Source organism: Schistocerca gregaria, chromosome 1 (genome assembly GCF_023897955.1).
Source record: "Schistocerca gregaria isolate iqSchGreg1 chromosome 1, iqSchGreg1.2, whole genome shotgun sequence".
NCBI lineage: Eukaryota > Metazoa > Arthropoda > Insecta > Orthoptera > Acrididae > Schistocerca > Schistocerca gregaria.
In genome coordinates, this window is record NC_064920.1 from 998,159,376 (window position 1) to 998,180,991 (window position 21,616).

The following is a 21,616-nucleotide window of genomic DNA, read 5'->3' on the forward strand; positions in this document are numbered from 1 at the left end:
GGATTCGAACCTGAGCGCCTAGAACCGCTAGACCACTGCGGCCGGCCAACAGTGGCATGCTCACTTTCAACATTAGGAATCCTCTCATCGACATGAGAATGCCACTGTACCCATAAATGTGCGGTTGTGTATTACATTTCCTTACAACATCTTCACTGCAAGATTCACATATTTTGCCTGAACTACGTACCTGTTTCTGCAAAGTAATGACAGTAGCTTCTAATTTCTCTGTTAATTCCCTTGTATTGATTCCTAATTTTTCTCCTGATTTCTCACCCTGTTCCTTATTATTATCCTTATATATGCTCTCTAATTAAGTCTCTTCACATCAGCTTTTAATTCATTTTTTGCTTGCTTCTAGCTTTTCAGCAAGCCTTTTTGTATTAGCCTCTAACTTTCTTATGGATGGCAACAAAATATTATGAAACAGACTGACCAATCGTAAGTGTAGGAACTGAGATGTTACTCTGCTATTCAGTTCGAACAGGATAAGCTACAGAGGTTCCAGAGGCACCTACTGATGTATCATAACTAGTAGATTCAGTTGACAGAACCACACCAGATTCAAATGCTCCATCACTTAAGACAACGCCATTAACCTCTTAATTCACTAAAGTAACTTTTCTGTCATAAAAACTTCCTGGTTGATTAACTGACATCTTAACTGAGTCACTTGAGAACAACTGGCACTTTCTGGTATAGCATCAGTATGGAAAATACCTCAATCAGGAATTTACATCACCTAAGATTTATCATCTTTATGTTGATGTTTCCCAAAATGTACCCTTGTTGTCTCACTCTGGCTTATTGTAGGCTCCGACAAGTAAATAAATCCAGGTAAACTACAGTAAGTTCAATGTCTTGAACATCTCTTAATCAACTTGAAATGCCTCCTCAAAGGAGTATATATCTCAATTCCTTCAACAGAAAATCCATGGGGTAGCGAGGGGGAAGATGGATTTCTCAGACCTACACCTCAAGTCACAAAACTGATTGTTAAAGAAAGATTCCACCACTGACTCACAACACTATTAATTTCTGCATGACGCCCATACAGTTCTGCACATGGCTCCTCATACTAATACTTGAATAATGAATAAATAAATTCCAAATTTTTGCTCAGCTAAAACATATGGTTATAATTAGTCAACATCAGTCTGGGAAAGGAGACCTCACAGACAGCTAGGTACATGAAGGAAAAACAAACAAATCTTCTACGCATTACAAACTGAACTTTCTTGTATTTTAAAAATATATAACAAGTCTCCACAGCATAAAGTTGAACAAAATTTTAATTACAACCCAAGTCCACCATACTCCATAAGAGCCCCACTTTGAGTTGCTTTATCACCAGTAAAACAGCAATAAATAATTACATATGGTCTGCACTCTTTTTCTAAACAAGTTACAGAAATTTCTTCTCTTCATCTGTGCTTAATCTACACAACACATTTAACTACACAAATTTCACACCCCAAAGAACAGATAAAAGGTAAATTTCATTTCAAAACACAGATGTAAATGTGAAATTGTATGTTCTCATCACAAGTAACACAACCACGCAGTGAAAGACGTAAAGTACTAATAAACATCACAGTTAAGAATTTGTATCTGATAATTAATCAGAAAAAATTCATAGCAGAAAAAGGTGCTGGCAGGAAACCCAACATTGAAAAAAAGGGCACATTTGATAAGAAACACATTAAATGAAAAAAACTGTAGGTAGTAAATGACCAGCAAATTCATAGGAATGAAAAATTCTGGATGGGTCAACAAAATTGAGTTATGATAAAAAGCAATGACTAGACTCATAAGTAGTGATGAGTAAGTCATGCATCATGTGTTGCAAAGAGTATAATTCTTATACCCAGATCATAATTTGGAAACGCTGTATGACTCGTAAAATTTGGTAGAAATAATCACATATATTCGCACTTTGATAATATAGCATAACTGAGAGAAATGTGCATCCATAGTTAGTATCTGAGTACCTCAATAATGATTCAATAAACAGTGCTCCGAAAGTGAACATGTTTTAGTTTTTGAATTTAGCGTCCATCTGTGCAATGAGGGTATCTCCCCACTTTTATAATTTTTGACTTGAAGTACAACATCAGAGCAAAAATTTAATTCATAGATATCATTTATACATAAGATCAAGACCGTGTGTGAGATTACTTTGCACTAGATTTGATAAACTGCAATTGCTGAACAGTACCAGTTGACCTGCGTTATGAGCACCTGAACTTGACAGCATGGAAAGAAGAACTGAATATTACTAATGTCACATGACGATAAGGCAGTATGTGATTGTCAATATATTATACTCATGGGTCTTGAGGCCAGCTCACGACTTGTAATATGATGTCTGCCTTGCATTGTGCCTTGATCTTGTATCTTAATAACCGATATATATCTAGAACAGATGGGTACTCAAACCTAAAAGTATTAGATTCATATTAACGGCAAGCTATCGAAACATCACGTTCTCAGTTTACGGTTTTGATTACAGCAAAACTACTTTATGCTTCAGGACATCAGGAGAGGGTAGCAACTTTGAATTTACAGTACAGTGAAATGAAAGCTTCCGTTCAACGAAGTTGGAGCGACCTATGAGCCTCCATTTTACTACACGCAAGCATGTGGCCCCATTCTTGCTCACGGAATAATGACGAACAAGCAATGGTAATATAACTCCAGCATTTTAACTAAGCTCCCCCACAGCAAGTAAACTGAAATGGTCTCATCCAGTTCTTTATTCAATGAAGAATCTTCATAACATTATGGACCTCAATCAAACAAAACTCGGATCTCCCATAGCACAGATATCCTCCAAACACAGCACCAGAAACTAGTGCCCAACGAAAGCCATACAATGACCTCCTGGCCTGAAGTCCACTGACGATTCGCTTTGGTCGAAAACAAAATATACACAATTCCTTCAGTGACCATGCAGTAATTTGGGAAAGGAACATGAAGTTGGGTTACGATCGTATTCTTGCATACATTTTAGCGAAGTAAAACTTATAAAATTTAACTGTTCTGTTACGTTCCAGCAAGTTAAGAAAAGAGTATCCTTTTGTTCGTTAACTTTTATTTTGCGAAAGACAGCGTAAATTTTAAGTTCCGCTGTCTGGAAACTTTGCACATACGGTAGTAGCATTGTTTACATACTGTTGCGACTACGCCCAATTTTTGTAAACGTCTTTTTCTTCTTTTTCGGCAATCTAACTTATTGTCGCTAAAGTAAGTTTGTTTACATACAATTGAGACTAGAACTAATCTTTAGTAAACGAGTTTTCTTGTTCTTCAGTAATTTAATTTGACTTATTCTCGCTGAAGTAAGATTTTTACCATGAGTGAAAAGTACCTGACGTGCCGTAAATTGTTAGATCCGAGGTTTGTTGTGATGGCTGTAGTAGTTTTTTCCATTGGGGTGACTGTAGCGGCGTGGGAAATGGGGAAGTGGATCAATGTCATCAGTGGCTCTGTAGGATATGTAGTAGAGATAGGAAAATAGTGGAACTGGAAGGGAAAATTGCTGCCCTCCAGACACAGTTAGAGTAGGATAGGGAAGATCTGAACAGTTTAAGGAGGGAAAAGGGTAAAGAGAGGTGGGAAGTGGCAACAGGTAACAGGAGGAACAGACCTATAACTTTGTAAGGCAGCTTTGTGGTGAATATGAAGAATAAGATTGACCTGTTGCTTCAGTTAGAAACTGATGAGCTTCAGACAGAGGTAAGTGTAGAGAGGGCACAACAAACGTTTAATAGAAAATTGAATAAGAATGTAGGGAAGACAGCAAAGAGAAAGAAAGTTTTGTTGTTAGGTAGTTTACATGCCAGAGGTGTAGGCCAACTTTTGCAGGACCAGTTAGGATCAGAATACCAGATCACAAATTTTTTAAAACCTAGTGCTGGTCTGGGTCAGGTGACAGATGATGTAGGTTCACTCTGTAAAGATTTTACCAAGGAAGACACAATGGTTATTGTGGGTAGGCCAGGCAATAGTATTGACAGAGATCCTGGGTACAATATAGAGTGAGACCTGCCAAAGATTGCATCAGCGTCTAGACATACCAGTGTTGAGTCTGTGTCTGTTCTGAGACGCTATGACCGACCTCATTTAAACTCTTCTGTCGGGAGAGCTAATTTGGAGTTGGAACAGTTACTTGGGTCGGGTGTGGGGTCACATTTTGATTTGGTTCCTGTTGATTCTCTCAGTAGGTGAGATTATAATAGACATGGCCTACACCTCAACAGCAAAGGGAAGGGTGAACTGGCTGGGCTAATAGCAGGAAATGTAAGGGAGGCAGGCACAGCCATGAGTGGTAACATACCAGTGGTCATAGGTGTTGGAACAGCACCTCTATTGGGATAGGTAGGACAGAACAAAGTCAAGTTCTGAGAGAAGTAAAGATTGAAACAAACCTTCAGTTTGAGGAAGAAATCAAACAGCACAATCCTGGCACATTGGATCAGCAAACACAGTTGTTGGTTTAAAATTTACAGCAATCAGCAGAAACTTAATTTGCACCCAATTTCATCTTGGTAAATGTGAAATGCCAGCTATCTAGTGTATGAAAATATTCGAGGGCTAAGAAGTAAAATTAATGAACTACTTATGTGCATTGATGAATTAGAGTCATTGAACCCAGTTGATATAATCGGCCATTCTCAACATCATGTGACCACTGGTATAGATATGTTAAGCCTTACAGAAGTTAGCCTCTTACTTCTGTAGACAAAATATGGAGAAAACAGTTTCAAATTTAAGAATATTGACATTAATCATTTTTGCTTACAGCAGCACTTAGAATCATGTGCAACAGAGATAGAATTTCATAATAAGTCCTTTATAATAGTAACCATATACAGAGAACCTTCAGGAAATTTCAACCTCTTTATAAACTGGTTTGAAGATTGATTATCTCATCTAAAATTAAAAAACAAAGAACTAGTGGTTGCTGGTTATTTTAATATAGATGTCCTGAAAAACACTGTCAGTGAACAGTTACTGAAATCAGTTACATTGTCATTCAATTTAATTTCTACTGTAAAGTTCCCAGCTAGGGTATGCAAATGTTCTAAGACTGCCATTGATAATATCTTTATAGACAATTCTAGGCAACTAAGCCACATTCCGAAACAAGTAGAGAATCGGGTGTCTGACTTGACTTGCAACACCTAACATTAAATTTTTAAATTTGTCAAGATAAAACATCTATCAGAACTCAGTACAAAAGGCCAATAAAACAATCAAAAACTGAGAAATTTAGAAGATTGCTCAAAGAAATTAATTGGATGGATGTTTACAACATCCAAGACACACATGGAAAATGCAAAACACTGATTAATAAAGTTAGCACCTTATTTGAAAATTGTTTTCCCCTGGAGGCAACTCAAATTGAGCAGAAGCCTAATAAGAAATCATGGATGACACTAGGGATAAAGATGTCATGTGAGACAAAAAGGAAACTCTATCTGATATGTAGGGACACCTTTGATACTAGCATTATAGATCATTACAAAAATTACTGCAAAATACTGAAGAAGGTTATCCAGAAATTTAAACACCTGCATCATGAGAAGAAGATAAATACATCCAGCAATAAAATAAAAACAATATGGGATATAGTTAAGTAATAGACAGGTAGGAACAGAAAGAGGAGGAACAAATAGCTCTAAAAATAAATGAAACCCTGGTAACAAATGCATGTGGTGTTGCAAACCATTTAAACAAGTATTTTGTCTCTCTTATTGATAGCATGGGGTTGTCAAATGCAGTAAATAATGCAATGGACTATTTGAGACCAGTGCACACAAACAGTCTCAGTAAAATGGAATTGACACTTACTGCACCCAGAGAAATAGAATCCATCATAATGTTCTTGAAATCAAAGCATTCTAGTGGTTATGATAACATATCAATAAAGTTAATAAAAGAGTGTTCATGTCAGCTTAGTCATACCTTATTTGTGTAATCAATCACTTATCACAGGAACATTCCCATACTGGCTTAAATATGCTGAAGTTATACCTCTCCACAAGAAAAAGGACAAAGAAATGCCGTCAAATTACTGACTGATGTCACTTTTGCCAGCTTTTTCGAAAATATTTGAAAAGGTTATGTTCAAGTGTCTACTTAAGCACCTTAGTGAAAATAGCACACTGTCATAGTCACAGTTTGGGATTCTTAAGGGTTCTGATATTGAGAAGGCTATTTATACTTACAGTGAAAATGTCCTTAATTCATTAGCCAACAAATTAGAGGCAACTGGCAAATTCTGTTATCAGTCAAAGGTTTTAACTGTGTGAATCACAGCATTCTTTTAAGTAAATTAAAATATTAGGGCATCACTGGTAGTGCTGCAAAGTGTTTTCAGTCATATCTTACTAATAGAAAACAAAGGATGTCACTATCTAACACTTCAGCAATAGGCAGTCAGACATCATCTGACTGGGAAGAAATTACATGTAATAGTAAATAACGAGGTTGTCCGTAGAATCGTCGAGGAGAGTGTGTCAAGAGCTTTTATAGGGCAGGTTGATAGGTCAGGTGTTGAGATATAAAAGATTGATTACATGATACTTTCGGGAGTTGAAGAGAGAAAAAACTGTAGGGGCAGACAGAGACTGGAGTAGTTCAGCGTGCTGGGTGCAGACGCTTCTCGGAGGTTAACGGGGTGGCACAGGAGAGGAATTAGTGGTGACCTCCATCAATCCAGTGAGGAGACGTCGAAAAATAAATTTGACTTAGTAATTTTTTTTATTTTCATATCATACAATATCGTACCATGTATATTAATTAAATAAGTTCCCTAGACGTCTTTCTGCACCACCATATTAGACGGAGGGAAGATTAGAATTTAACACCCTGTCGGCGATGTAGTCATTAAAGGTGGAGTGCTAGCTCGGATTAGGATACGATGACAAAGGAAATCAGCAGTGCCTTTTTCAAAGGAACTATTGTTTACTTGTAGCGATCTAGGAAAATCACAATATCGATGGTCATAAGGGGATTTGAACTGTTGTCCAACACAATGCGAGCCTGATGTCCTAAGCTCTGGGCCATCTCGCTCGGTCACAAAATCAGGACATGAGTATATTGATAATTTATATTTATGGACCGTCTGACAGCAACTGAATGAAACACAATTTTAGTGCCATACGCGTTTCGCCTTTATTTTGTGCAAGGCATCATCAGTGGTATGGAATATGTAGAAATGTTTGCTATTTAATTTTTACATTTTTGTCGCTGTACCTATAGCTTGCAGACAGTTCTTGTGGTTGGTATTTTCTTTTAAGTGGTAATGTTTTGAACAGTACTTACAGGTTGCGTGGACAATTTCTTACATATTACGCTCCTGTTGTATTTGTGTCGATGTTCTTCTTGTTATGAATACCAATTTGCGGTTTCTTTCCCACTTTCCACAGCACTAGGAACTGAACGCTTGTTTCAATGGAATGTTTTGGTTTCTGTTGCCGACTGTCAAATGTTTTTGTCAAAGATTGAATGTTATTGCCAAACTTTCGAGTGTAATTATTGAAGTATCTGTGATCTGTTCGTGTATATATTTGTATATATATATATATATATATATATATATATATATATATATATGTATGTATATTTGGGCTCTGTGTGTGTGTGTGTGTGTGTCCAGAAGGTGAAGGCGCAAGAGTTTTTTTGTTTTATGTTATCATTTCCTTAATTAAGTGTAGTAGGGAGCCTGTACTGATGTGTGTTTGTTCATTTATCACATGTTTGTTTTCTGCTAGGGCTTTCTGGATGTGGAAGTTTTCTTGCGTTTGTATAAGATGTTTGCCATGGTTGCTTATTCTCATTATTTTCATTTCTTGTTCCATAACCCATAACCACCTAGATCAATGTTTTGTGTTTCTTTTTTTTTTAAGGGAATTAAGGAAAGGAGATAAGGATCTTTATTGTCTATAATATATCATACAATCACCGTTGATCTTTATTTTACAATTGCCATTACCAACTTTGGCCCATATAAACAAGTACTCATCAGCGTTTAATTTCTTCTTCTTTCTTGTACTCAAAACAAATGGCATGCTTGGAACTAGAGTACCATAAGGCTGCTTAGCCAACAGTCCTGCAGTCTCAGATATACTCCATGTCTTCCAAGTCAGAATATTAGCATCTGGAAAAGCTTCAAGCCCACCATAATCTGCTTGATTGCCCCACACAACAGCAAGTGTGAGCCAAGTACTACCTCGAAGCGGACTTAACCGCTGGCGAGGCTGCTGGGCGCAACACGGGCCCCAGTATTACTAGGCCCGTGTTGCTCGAAAATTCACTTCCGTTTGCGCAATGGCGCTGATAAGGCCGCTCGCTCGCTGCGCGGCGGCCGGAAGTTGTTTGATAAGGCGTGCTGGCTTACACTGCGCCGCAGCACGGAGCGTCATTCGCTCTGCGAACATCGAGGAGTGCGGACCCTTAGCGCTGGGTGTCTCGCTGGGCGTTGGCTTGCTACGTTCACTTGTGTTAACGTGCCACAGCAATGCCTCTGCGACGTGCATGGCGTCGTCGCTGGCGGCGCAGTGTACCTGTCTATCGCAGCTTGAAGGCTATTGATATTGACCTTGCTGGTCAATTTAATAAGCAGCAGTTAATTGGAGGCCCCAATGTATTTCGTGGACTACATCTGAACTTTACCTGTGATGTACAGGCAGTGTTTGGAGGAAATACTTGGCTCACACTTGCTGTTGTGTGGGGCAATCAAGCAGATTATGGTGGGCTTGAAGCTTTTCCAGATGCTAATATTCTGACTTGGAAGACATGGAGTTCATAGTGCTGTGGACTGTGGGAAAAAAACCACAAATTGGCATTCATAAGAAGAAGAACATCGCCAAAAATGCAACAGGAGCGTAATATGTAAGAAATTGTCCACGCAATCTGAAAGTACAGTTCAAAACATTACTACTTAATAGGAAATACCAACCACCAGAACTGTTTATAACCTATAGGTTCAGTGACAAAAATGTGAATTAAATAGCAAATATTTGTACATACTCCAGGCCACTGATGATGCCCTGCAGGAAATAAAGGCGGAACGCGTATGGCACTAAAATTGTGTTTTAGTCAACTGCTGACAGACGGTCCATAAGTAAAAATTATCAATATACCGTAATATTAGGCGCAACTGTGGAAGACAGGACTACAAAAGTTGAAGATGTCAGGACATGAGGCTTGCTTTGCAGCTGGGACATATTCTGTGTTACACGACTGCTGTTACTTGTAAACTGTCGCTGTGTCTTCGTTTGGAAGTCATGTTTCGGTCTTTGGCAGCTCGTGAACATCCTGATCGGCGGCAACGACCTGTGCAACGAGTACTGCCACGTGGACGACGGCAAGGACTCGGCAGACGGGCACCGGCAGCAGCTGGAGGCGGCCCTGCTCTACCTCAGGCGGCACCTGCCGCGCACCCTCGTCAACATCATACACATCCCCAGTAAGCGTCCCAACCACTGCATCCCACAGCTTGTTAGCCTGTGTGATCGCTTCCGACTGACTGAATTTATAGAAGGTAGAAAAAATATATTTATGCACTACTGGCCATCAAAATTGCTACACCAACAAGATGACGTGCTACAGACGCGACATTTAATCGACAGGAAGAAGATGCTGTGTTATGCAAATGATTAACTTTTCACAGCATTCACACAAGGTTGGCGCCGGTCATGACACCTACAACGTGCTGGCATGAGGAAAGTTTCCAACCGATTTCTCATACACAAACAGCAGGTGACGGGCGTTGCCTGGTGAAACGTTGTTGTGATGCCTCCTGTAAGGAGTAGAAATGCCTACCATCACGTTTCTGACTTTGATAAAGGTCGGATTGAAGGCCACCGCGATTGCGGTTTACCGTATAGCGACATTGCTGCTCCCGCTGGTCGAGATCCAATGACTATTAGCAGAATATGGAACCTATTGGTTTAGGAGGGTAATACGGAACGCCGCGATGGATACCAACGGCCTCGTATCAATAGCAGTCGGGATGACAGGCATTTTATCCACATGGCTATAACAGATCATGTAGGCACGTCTCGATCCATGAGTCAACAGATGGGGACGTTTGCAAGGCAACAACCATCTGCGAACAGATCGACGACGTTTGTAGCAGCACGGACTATCAGCTTGGAGACCATGGCTGCGGTTACGCTTGATCCTGCATCACAGACAGGAGCGCCTGCGATGGTGAACTCAATGACGAATCTGTGTGCACGAATGGCAAAACGTCATTTTTTCTGATGAATCCAGGTTCTGTTTACAGCATCATTATGGTCGCATCCGTGTTTGGCAACATCGCGGTGAACGCACATTGGAAGCGTGTATTACCCGGCGTGATGGTATGGTGTGCCATTGCTTACACGTCTCGGTCACCTCTTGTTCGCATTGACGGCACTTTGAACAGTGGACGTTACATTTCAGATGTGTTACGACCCGTGGCTCTACCCTTCATTCGATCCCTGCGAAACCCTACATTTCAGCAGGATAATGCACAACCGAATGTTGCAGGTCCTTCACGGTCCTTTCTGGATACAGAAAACCACTTCTGCCCTGGCCAGCACATTCTCCAGATCTCTCACCAATTGGAAACGTCTGGTCAATGGTGACAGAGCAGCTGGCTCGTCACAGTACGCCAGTCACTACTCTCGATGAACTGTGGTATCGTGTTGAAGCTGCATGGGCAGCTGTACCTGTACACGCCATCCAAGCTGTGTTTGACTCAATGACCAGGCGTATCAAGGCCGTTATTACGGCCAGAGGTTCTGGGTACCGATTTCTCAGGATGTATGCACCCAAATTGTATGAAAATGTAATCACATGTCAGTTTTAGTATAATATATTTGTCCAATGAATACCCGTTTATCATCTGCATTTCTTCTTGTTATAGCAATTTTAATGGCCAGTAGTGTATATTTGTAACAAAAATAATAAGAACTGTCAGTACTATGCCCAAAGTGACTTGAGGAGGAAAACTTCAGTAGATTCGATTCTGCATGGGCATGTATCTATGGGAAAGATACAAGGAGCACTGGGTATAAGTGCAGACCATTTTATTGTTGACTGACCAGAGTGTACTAAACAACATTACAGCAGTGTACATTTCATTTTCAGATTAATAAATATAAATATTACAACTCCCATGTTCATATTCTGGGTAGTGCCTCCAAGTATACAGGGTGGTGAATTAATAATGACCGTGCCAAATATCTCATGAAATAACATCAAACGAAAAAACTACAAATAACGAAACTAGTCTAGCTTGAACAGGGAAACCAGATGGCACTATGGTTGGCCCACTAGATGGCGCTGCCATAGGTCAAACGGATATAAAAAAAAAATGGTTCAAACGGCTCTGAGCAATATGCGACTTAACTTCTAAGGTCATCAGTCGCCTAGAACTTAGAACTAATTAAACCTAACTAACCTAAGGGCATCACACACATCCATGCCCGAGGCAGGATTCGAACCTGCGACCGGAGCGGTCGCTCGGCTCCAGACTGTAGCGCCCAGAATCGCACGGCCACTCCAGCCGGCCCAAATGGATATAAACTGCGTTTTTAAAAAATAGGAACCCCCACTTTTATTACATATTTGTGTAGTACCTAAAGAAATATGAATGTTCGAGTTGGACCACTTTTTTCGCTTGTAATAGTCACAAACGTATAAGTACGTGGTATCCCGTAACATTCCGTCAGTGCGGACGGTATTTGCTTCGTAATACATTATCCGCGTTAAAATGGACCATTTACCAACTGTGGAAAAGATCGATATCGTGTTGATGTATGGCTATTGTGATCAAAATGTCCAACGGGCGTGTGCTTCTATGCTGCTCGGTATCCTGGACGACATCATCCAAGTGTCCGCACCGTTCGCCGGATAGTTACATTATTTAAGGAAACAGGAAGTGTTCAGACACATGTGAAACGTCAACCACGACCAGCAACAAATGATGATGCCCAAGTATGTGTTTTAGCTGCTGTAGCGGCTAATCCGCACATCAGTAGCAGACAAATTGCGCGAGAATCGTGAATCTCAAAAACGTCGGTGTTGAGAATGCTACATCACCATCGATACACCCGTACCATATTTTTATGCACCAGGAATTACATGGCGACGACTTTTAACATCGTATACAGTTCTGACACTGGGCACAAGAGAAATTACGGGACGACGACCGATTTTTTGCACGCGTTCTATTTAGCGACGAAGCGTCATTCACCAACAGCGGTAACGTAAACCGGCATACTATGCACTATTGGCAACGGAAAATCCACGATGGCTGCAACAAATGGAACATCAGCGCCAAGTCGAGTGAATATATGGTGTGGCATTATGGGAGGAAGGTTAATTGCCCCCCCCCCCCATTTTATCGATGGTAATCTAAATGATGCAATGTATGCTGATTTCCTACGTAATGTTCTACCGATGTTACTATAAGATGTTTCACTGCATGACAGAATGGCGATGTACTTCCAACATGATGGATGTGCGGCACATAGCTCGCACGCGGTTGAAGCGGTATTGAGTAGCATATTTCATGACAGGTGGATTGGTCGTCGAAGCACCATATCATGCTCCGCACGTTCATAGCCTCTGACGTCCCCCGGATTTATTTCTGTCGGGAAAGTTGAACGATATTTGCTATCGTGATCCACCGACAACGCCTGACAACATGCGTCAGCGCATTGTCAAAGCATGTGCGAACATTACGGAAGGCGAACTACTCACTGTTGAGAGGAATGTCGTCACACGTATTGCCAAATGCATTGAGGTTGACGGACATCATTTAAGGCATTTATTGCATTAATGTGGTATTTACAGGTAATCACGCTGTAAGAGCACGCGCTCTCAGAAATGATAAGTTGGCAAAGATACATGTATCACATTGGAGCAATCGAAATAAAATGTTCAAACGTACCTAAGTTCTGTATTTTAATTTAAGAAACCTACCTGTTACCATCTGGTAGTCTAAAATTATGAGCCATATGCTTCTGACTATTACAGCGCCATCTATCACAAAGCGAAAAAAGTGGTCCAACTAAAACACTGATATTTCTTCACGTACTACACGAGTATGTAATAAAAAATGGGGGTTCCTATTTTTTTAAAAACGCAGTCGATATTCGATTGGCCTATGGCAGCGCGATCTAGCGGGCCAACCATACCACCATCTGGTTTCCTCCTTCAAGCTAGACGAGTTTCGTTCTTTGTAGTTTTTTTGTTTGACGCCTATTTCGTGAGATATTTGGCCCGGTCACGATCAATGGACCACCCTGTATATGCAAGAGCAAGCCATTAATATTTACTTTCCCCTGGCCAGCAAGTCAGGTGTTGAACTGTAAACACATGGACACAACACGGTTAATCTACACTGACAGGCGCAGTTTACTAAAAGGTGCAGCTACGACCGTGCAGAAAACATCAGTCTGTAAAGTTTGTGACATATCTGTGGGAACAGTGTTCGACGCAGAGAAGAAACAACCAACACACTGGTGTATGCACGTACTAAGGTACCACATGTAAAAACATCTGCCCTTATACCCGTTACATTCCTGTATACTCCTGACAGGCTCTGTACAATTTAGCTGAAGCTCAAAATAGAGTTCGTTTCGAGTGGTGTAAGGAAATACTCAAAAAATTCGACCGAGAAAACAGATAATGTGTATACAACATGGTAAAAGGCTACCGAACATTGATATTTTCTTACGAACTCAAACCTACTAAAGTAATCCACGAAAATGATTGCTTGTTTCTTTAGGTACAGTGTGCATATCGCAACCATTGCTTTACTGCAGGCTGCTCCAACGTTGCCTCACAGGGCATAGGTAGTCCTGGGCGATCATCAGCTCGCCCGCAGGCAGGCGCCATTAGTAGGCGCTACCTGCCAGCAGCTCAGTTGCACGGCCTATGCGCACGCACGAGGTAATTAATTGGCTGCCCCTGCCAGCGTGCTCCCGGTCTGTGCAGTAGGATGCCGTTCGCTAGTGCCACCTGACACACTGCTCGTGTTTCGTGTTTCCTCATCCCTGCCCGTCAGAGCGCGTGGGTGCAAGGCTGTCCGTTGACAGGCACTCGAGTAGGATCAACGCACTTTAGAGGATCGAAGAGCAATTATTACTTAATTGTGAACCGTAAAATTACTACTGGTTCACCAAAGGTTATTAATCTCAATCAGTACAAAAAATGTAAAGTGAAAGTAGATGCCAAGGAATAACTGGTGAAATTACACACTCTTTATTCAAATTTAGTGCAAGACTTTAAGATATTAAAAAAAGCCAACAACCATTTAACAAATAAGTCACAATTTACGATAGGAAAACACTTTTAAATTATTAAATAATAAAAAATTTCACGCCATTAAAAGGCAAGTACAGGCAAGCAATTTAACGTGTACAACGCGACGCTGTATAATATTTTCAAGCTGAGCTAAATTACAGGTGAATTTCACTCCATTCATTAAAAAGGTGCAGAATGTAACTTGTCTGCAACATATAACGACAATCCTGTTTACAAAAGTTCTCAAAACAGAAAAAACCAAAACGCATGAGTCATGCACACGGGGGGACATTCACAGTTAATAACATTAACATTTCCCAAATATATAAAAAAACAAATTTTACTAATTTTTGCCAGTTAACTTACGGCAGACACACATACTCGCCAGGTAGGACTTGCCAACTTTTACAACATTCTCCTTTCAAGGAAACAATTTCTACCCGTAATGAAATGCCAAACTTTTACATGGCAAGAAAACACACTAATAACCAACTACCTGTATAATACACAGAAGCACGTTGAGTAAAACCCTTAAAATGTATTCAATTGGAAAAACCAACAAAGCATTTTTCTGACTAGAAACAATATAAAAAATCCACTACGGCGTACGTTAACTTTGCTTGATTATAGCCAAATAAACATTAACACAAATTTACGTAAGTTACAGCTTCCAGATGAGCAGGAATTCGTTATGCAATTGACTAGTTCTTACCACGAGGCAAAAGGAATTCTTCTTCTTTCTTAACCTTTTACACGTGAGTCTAGTAATACTAGTTATGGCAGGCGAGAATGGATCAGGTCTTAGTGCCTCGCATTTTAAACGGTACAGTCATTGGTGCCTCAGACTTTCACAGAAATGGCAGAGGTTAACAGTCGAATAAACCCGTAGGTAATCTGGGAGGGGAAAGAAGCAATACGAACCACAGATTTACTCTGACTCCCCCCCCCCCTTTTGTCCTCAAAAGGGGACAAACGGACCACCCTTTCTAGTATTATCATCTTCCCGCTGGTGGGCAGACGAGAAAGAATGGCGAGAACCCCCCTTCCTCCCCTCTCCCCCCAAAAAATAGGGCTGGTATAATTAACAAGAATAAGTAAATTGAATCAATTAAACTTCATAAAATCTGTAAACAATCAATACTCAACTTCTGGTGCGTTACGACTCCCAGGACTGAACCAATGCAGCACCTCCAAATGCTTTGCCGAGCCGCCCGCTGCCAGCCGTTTCAACGGACGCAGGAAGGCGCGCCGATTTTCAAAACCTCTTCGCCGGTCCACCGCTTATGGCCGAATTGCAGATTAAGCCCCTTGCAGACCCACACTCAGGAAGATTCCTTTCGCGACGAGCAGTTAACGCCCCATACCACGGGGCGGCTGCTCGCGTCGCTTACGCCGATGCCGCGGTCTGCGTGCTGTCCCTCTAGCACCGGCAGAGAAGTCGCTTCTTGATGCGCCGACTGCCAACTCTCCTAGAGAGCCCATACAGTTCTAAACATCCATGGTGGTGTCTGTTTGTTCTATATCGTGTCTCCCTACCACTTTCGCGCAACGACGCTCTGAGCGTGTTTTTTAGGGAATTAACTAGTTTGAACCTGGGAACTGTTGCTGGTAAGGAGACGCCAGACCACACATGACATGTAGAATTCAGAAGAGTTCAGTGAGACTAGCGATTATATAACCAAATACTTAAAGATCTCAGCATCAGCTCCACTGCACTTCCTGTAAAAGAATCTTAATACTAACTAAATTTAGTGGAAGGGGTTCAAGGCTTTCCTATTTTTAGGTAGCTGGTAAAATAACATCGAAAAAGCAGTTAAGTTTACCATTGATAATTTTATTCTACTCTTAAAACATCGTTTATAAATTGCAATATTGATAAAAGGAAATGTTTCAATACAGGATGGTAAAAACCAACTGCGTTCAACAAAAATGTCAACGAATATTCCCTGAATGGGTTTCCAAGTTCTACAATCGATCGAAGGATGACCTATGCCATATCACATCTATAATCTAGGTTTAATTTAAGTTTCACAAAAGAGAAAACTATCAAAATAGTCTACAGTGACCCTCAATTATCTTTAATTACTTATCTAACTTGTAGTAAATTACAGTGGCTGATGTGGCTTCTCAATAACTATATAAAAGAAAAATCATCGCGTTTCAGATCTGTTCTTCAAGTGGCAAATGTGAACACCATGAGTTGTAATTAACGATCGACACTAGTATTACGCAAAAAGGGGTGTAACAGATGAGTCTTCTGCAGTTCTGAGTGAAGCCTTATGCGCTCAAAAATGCGGCATCGCGTGCGTTGATTACCTTGTCGGTGTTTAGGCAGCGTCAGGGCAGCGGCCGGCAGCACAGCTCCGCTCACATCGCCGTCTCGGAAGCAACTCTCCTCTTTTCCTTACTACAATTATCGAAGTTAGTTTAAAAAAAAACTATCTGGCTATGTTTTTATCTGACCAATCAGGGTCTCAATGTTAACCTTAAGCTCCGCCTACAAAAATTCTGTCTATCCAATGAGAAACGTTATACTTTTCGTGGTGGGGCAATGTTTTAAAGTTTGCAACGTAACAGAGACGCTAAAAAGTCTCACGCTAAAACCTGCAGCTGGTGTGGTCCTTTTAGCGTTATCGTAAGATCTATACTGTTGTTCTGGAGGGCTCTATCTTTTAACATGGGATGGAGGATTGTCCTAATGTAACAGACACGCGAAAAAGTCTCACGCTAAAACTTGCGGGTGGTAGTGGGCCTTTTTGTGTTATCGTAAGATCTATACTGCTTTTCTGGAGGGCTCTAGCTTTTAACATGGGCTGGGGGTGGTCCTTGACGTACCTGAGACGCGAAAAAGTCTCATGCTAAAACGTGCGGGTGGTAGTCGTACAGGTAGGCTGGCCCGTCCGTCCCTTATCGTAGGGCCTTCTAGCTTAACACGGTTCTGCTCTCGGCTTCTGTCCTCGTTTCTCCCCTCGGAACTGCGTCTGCCTCACGGTGGGAAGGTACGACATGCATTTAGGCATTCTTGTGTTAGTCTGTGGCATTCCATTTGCTCACTTGTTACTTGTATTACTTTGGTTAATTTAATGTCACGATTTATTCGGAGCTATGTGACATACTAGTAGATTTGCTTATTATGTCAGGGTTTTCATGGAAGGTGTTGGATTTGCCTGACACCTTACACAGTCAATTCCTAAACCCACGCGAACAGCCTACTTTTCCCCTTTTCCGATAGAGGGAGACACCGAAGCCTTCTATTGCGACAAAGGCGCTACCTCCAGAAAACGGAAGGCGACTGCTTCACGCTACGCGGTGCGGCGCGCTTTTCAAAGCTAACTATACTACGGCTCAAATTGTATATAGCTATTTCTTTGCCACAAGTCACGCGATTAAACTAGGAAAAAATGTAGCATCACTCTTGATGCGATGAAAGAAGGGAACCAAAAGGGGAAACGTACATTAAAAGGGAAGGTAGAGGAAAGTTCTAAAATCATATAGCAGATGGCATGGGATGGCTGATCATAAGGATAAAAAAGGATGAGCCAGCCCCTCTGCAACACACTAAGATCGTCACTCTGAACGACAAGGCGAGAAGAACACACATAGGAAAAAGACGAACACCAAGGAAAACAAACAGGAAAGAAAGAGTGACGAAGAGATAAAAGGGAGGGAGGGTGGAGGCCTGGGAGAGAAGCCCAGACGCCCATCCTTAGATGGTACGATAAAAACCGTCCTCACAAATAAAACGTAAAACCAAATTGGCCATTGAGGCATTGTCACCCAACACCGTAGGTAGGGTGCTGGGAAGGTTACAAATTCACCGCAGAGCGGCTAAAATTGTGCAGTCCAACAACACGTGGACGACAGTAATACGGGAGCCACAGCGACACCGAGGTGCGTCCTCGCGACGGAGGAGGTGACCATGTGTTGGCTAAGTATGGCCTATGCGGAGCTGGCAAAGGAGAGGTGTCCCTGTGAGTGGCTCGCATGGATGACCGCCTCACATCCTTGTCTCCGTGATTAGACGGAGTTCGTTTGGGATACCGATCGGAGATCAGTCTTCGGGAGGGCGATCTCCACAGTTCGTTTACCGCTAGCCTGTTTAAGCCAGCTGTCATATGACACGCCAAATATTAATTGACAGAAGAAGCAAGGAATTCTTTTCTCACTGCCCATAATAATCTTATTTATTGCCTAATGATTTATCTTTGTTTCCTCATCTCAAACAGGAAACGCATATAAACCGATTTGAATCATCTCAAGGAGTTGCTGAATCGTTACAAAATTTCTAGAATTGGTTTTAACTGTTGAGAGAGTGTGAAATTTTAATGTCGAATATTTTTAAAAACAGTAAAACCCGCTAGGTTAGCCGAGAGCGCTAATGCGCTGCTTCCTGGATTAACGACGAGGGCCGGTGTGCTGGCCAGCCTGCATGTGGTTTTTAGGCTGTTTTCCACATGACACTACGTGAATACCGGGCTGGTCCCCATGTCTCGCCACAGTTACACGACTCGTAGACTCTTGAAACACTTTCGCACTATTTCATTATTTACGCTAGAAGCAGACAGCTGGATGCACTGTTTCTGTCCTGGAGGTGGGGGTACGGGGTGGTGGCATCCCTTCAAACTAACCAGGCCAAAACCGATTGTAACCTTGCTAACCCTGCGGGATAAAAGCCCAAGCAAAAGAAGAAAAGACTTTTAAAAACAATAAAACGTTTTGTCCGAAAATACTTCTCTTCATTTTTTTAACTTCAAAAAGATAACAGCACAAATACACCATTTGCTAACACGTAACAGATGCATTATGTAGAATAAATGAAATACTTCATCTGATCTGTACAGGAAACAGTGCCATATTTGAAAATGTCGATTGACTGATTCCATATTCGACTTTTCTCTCTACGTACAGGTTTAGGTTCAGTTGCAGTGTCATATTATAATAAACATACTCTGATGAGCTACAAAATTATAAACACTGCCCACGAGACCACGAGACTGAACGCCACCTGGTGACTTTATGGACGTTTCATTATTCACAATTACCTCTGCGTTCTTCGATGGTAACTGTGTGAAAAATACAAGATATAAAGAAAAAATTACACCCGTCAGTGGACGGAGTAAATCTCCAAGTTTCCATTTGTAATACGCACCATGGCTACTTGCGTTAAGGGGAAATATGTGAAAACATGCATAGATCATTCTCTCCATGTTGTTGCATTAGTTCCATAATGCAGGTAGGCAACACAAGGAACCTCTTTCCGAAGCAGGCTACTGTCCCGTCTTTCTGGGCAACTGCTGGCAGCGGCTTCAATAAACTGCACGTGTGTACTGAAGTTTTCCTCATCACGAACTGTCTGTATTGAGCACCTGTAATGTAGTAGTAATACTTCTAGTGTTAGTAGAAGTATTAGTACTGTAATAGTAGCACAAGTAGCTGTTTTATTCATCCGTCTATCTCTTTTACAAGGAGATGGAATATATCCTTGTGGAACAAAATGTATGCCGGGAGAGTTTTAAATCTCATATGTAACATATCTTGGTATTATGCAATGAGGTGACAAAAATCATGGGATAGCAACATGCACATATACAGATGGCGGTAGTAGAACGAACACCAGGTATAAAAATGTGGAGCTGTCATTTGCACACGGGTGATTCATATGACAAGATTTCCGACGTGATTAGGGCGACCAGGCGGGAATTCACAGACTTTCAACGCGAAGTGGTAGGTGGAGCTAGACGCAAGGGACCATTCCATTTCCTCTGCCTCGTGATGACTGGGTGTTGTGTGATGTCTTTAGATTAGTTAGGTTTAAGTAGTTCTAAGTTCTAGGGGACTGATGACCATAGATGTTAAGTCGCATGGTGCTCAGAGCCGTTTGAACAATTCCATTTCGGAAATCGTTACGGAATTCATTATTCCTAGATCCACGGTGTAAAGTGTTTGCCAAGAATACCAAATTTGAGGCATTACCTCTCACCACGGACAACGCAGTGGCTGGTAACCTTCACTTAACGACTGAGAGCAGCGGCGTTTGCGTAGAGCTCTCAGTGCTGACAGACAAACGGCACTGCATGAAATAACGGTAGAAATCAATGTGGGATGCACGACGAACCTACGAGTATCTGTTACGGCAGTGTTGCGAAATTTGGCGTTGTTGGGCTATGGCAGGATACGACCGATGTGAGTGCCTTTGCTGAGGTGTGCACAGAAATATATGACCGGTAGAACAGCAATTGACAGGACACACATGGGGAGAGCAGTAGTGGTGGCAGTTGTGGCCTGGTGCTGTAGGCCAAATGCCGCGTGCTCAAGGGGAAGTGCCGTTCTAAACACAGGCCTGCGCTCTCATTCTCTGTAGATATTAAGCGGTGCCCCTCCACGCCCACACTTCCATGGTAACCATTCAAAAAAGTCTACTGCGACATCTGCTTTGGTTAGTATCCAAAAAGAATTCCACTACAATTGCATCAAAACTAGCGATTTATTTTCACCTGGCCATTTGTAACTTTCAGAGAAGTGTTGTAAGAGGTCCATGATTAAGGAATTTGTTGCTAGCGCACTGGAGCAGATGTAATTTCGATGGATTGCTCACGCGCTGCTTGCGATATGTAAGGTATAAGACAATCTCAGACCAAAGAGCAGTGTTGACTGCAGTAGGAACTGTGTAGCAGTTGTAGTAGTAGTTGCTAGCGAGCAGTCTGGTGTATCGTGTTGGCTGGGCCGGTCTTAAAATTCATATTTTGTGCGTCTGGTATAATACGTATGGAGCAAATAGTCGATCGTAGCCCTACAGTAAAAACCATCCCAGCATTTGCCGAAGTAATTTAGGGAAACCACAGAAAACCTAAATCAGGATGGCCCGATGAAGTGCTGCTTCATTCGGTTTATCCCTAGTGTACAATACTGTTTTACAAATAAGTCATTTAATATTAAAAGGCTAGTGTTAAAACATTCATTCATTTCTCAGTCTCAGTCACTACACACATTACAAACATATCACACACATCGCTGCGTAACACTACACATACTAACAGAAGGACCACATTATGCTCAGCAGCTTCCCATCTGCTAGCAAGAAAAAAAGAGTCAATATCCCTCTATAACGTGTGAAATGCTGAGCTAAGAAAGAGGATAATCTGTATTATACATTGCATTGTTTTGGAGTAAGTTTTTCAAGGAAAATAAAAAGAATGAAAAAATACAGTTAGAGGATAAGCCGTTACTATTATAATTTTCATAGTTTGGGTGTAAGTTTTTCAAGGAAAAAGAATATAGTTTTGAAAATGGAACGACAGATGTT

General features: G+C 41.3%; 1 protein-coding gene across 1 annotated transcript in view; it reads left to right on the top strand.

The window, feature by feature from the left end:
* LOC126278504 (phospholipase B1, membrane-associated-like) overlaps positions 1–21,616 on the top strand; it is a 112,625-nt gene that overhangs the window by 75,787 nt on the left and 15,222 nt on the right. The window contains exon 5 of the mRNA XM_049978666.1: positions 9,316–9,478. Coding sequence (XP_049834623.1) covers positions 9,316–9,478 — 163 coding nt within the window. The remainder of the gene's footprint in view (positions 1–9,315; positions 9,479–21,616) is intronic.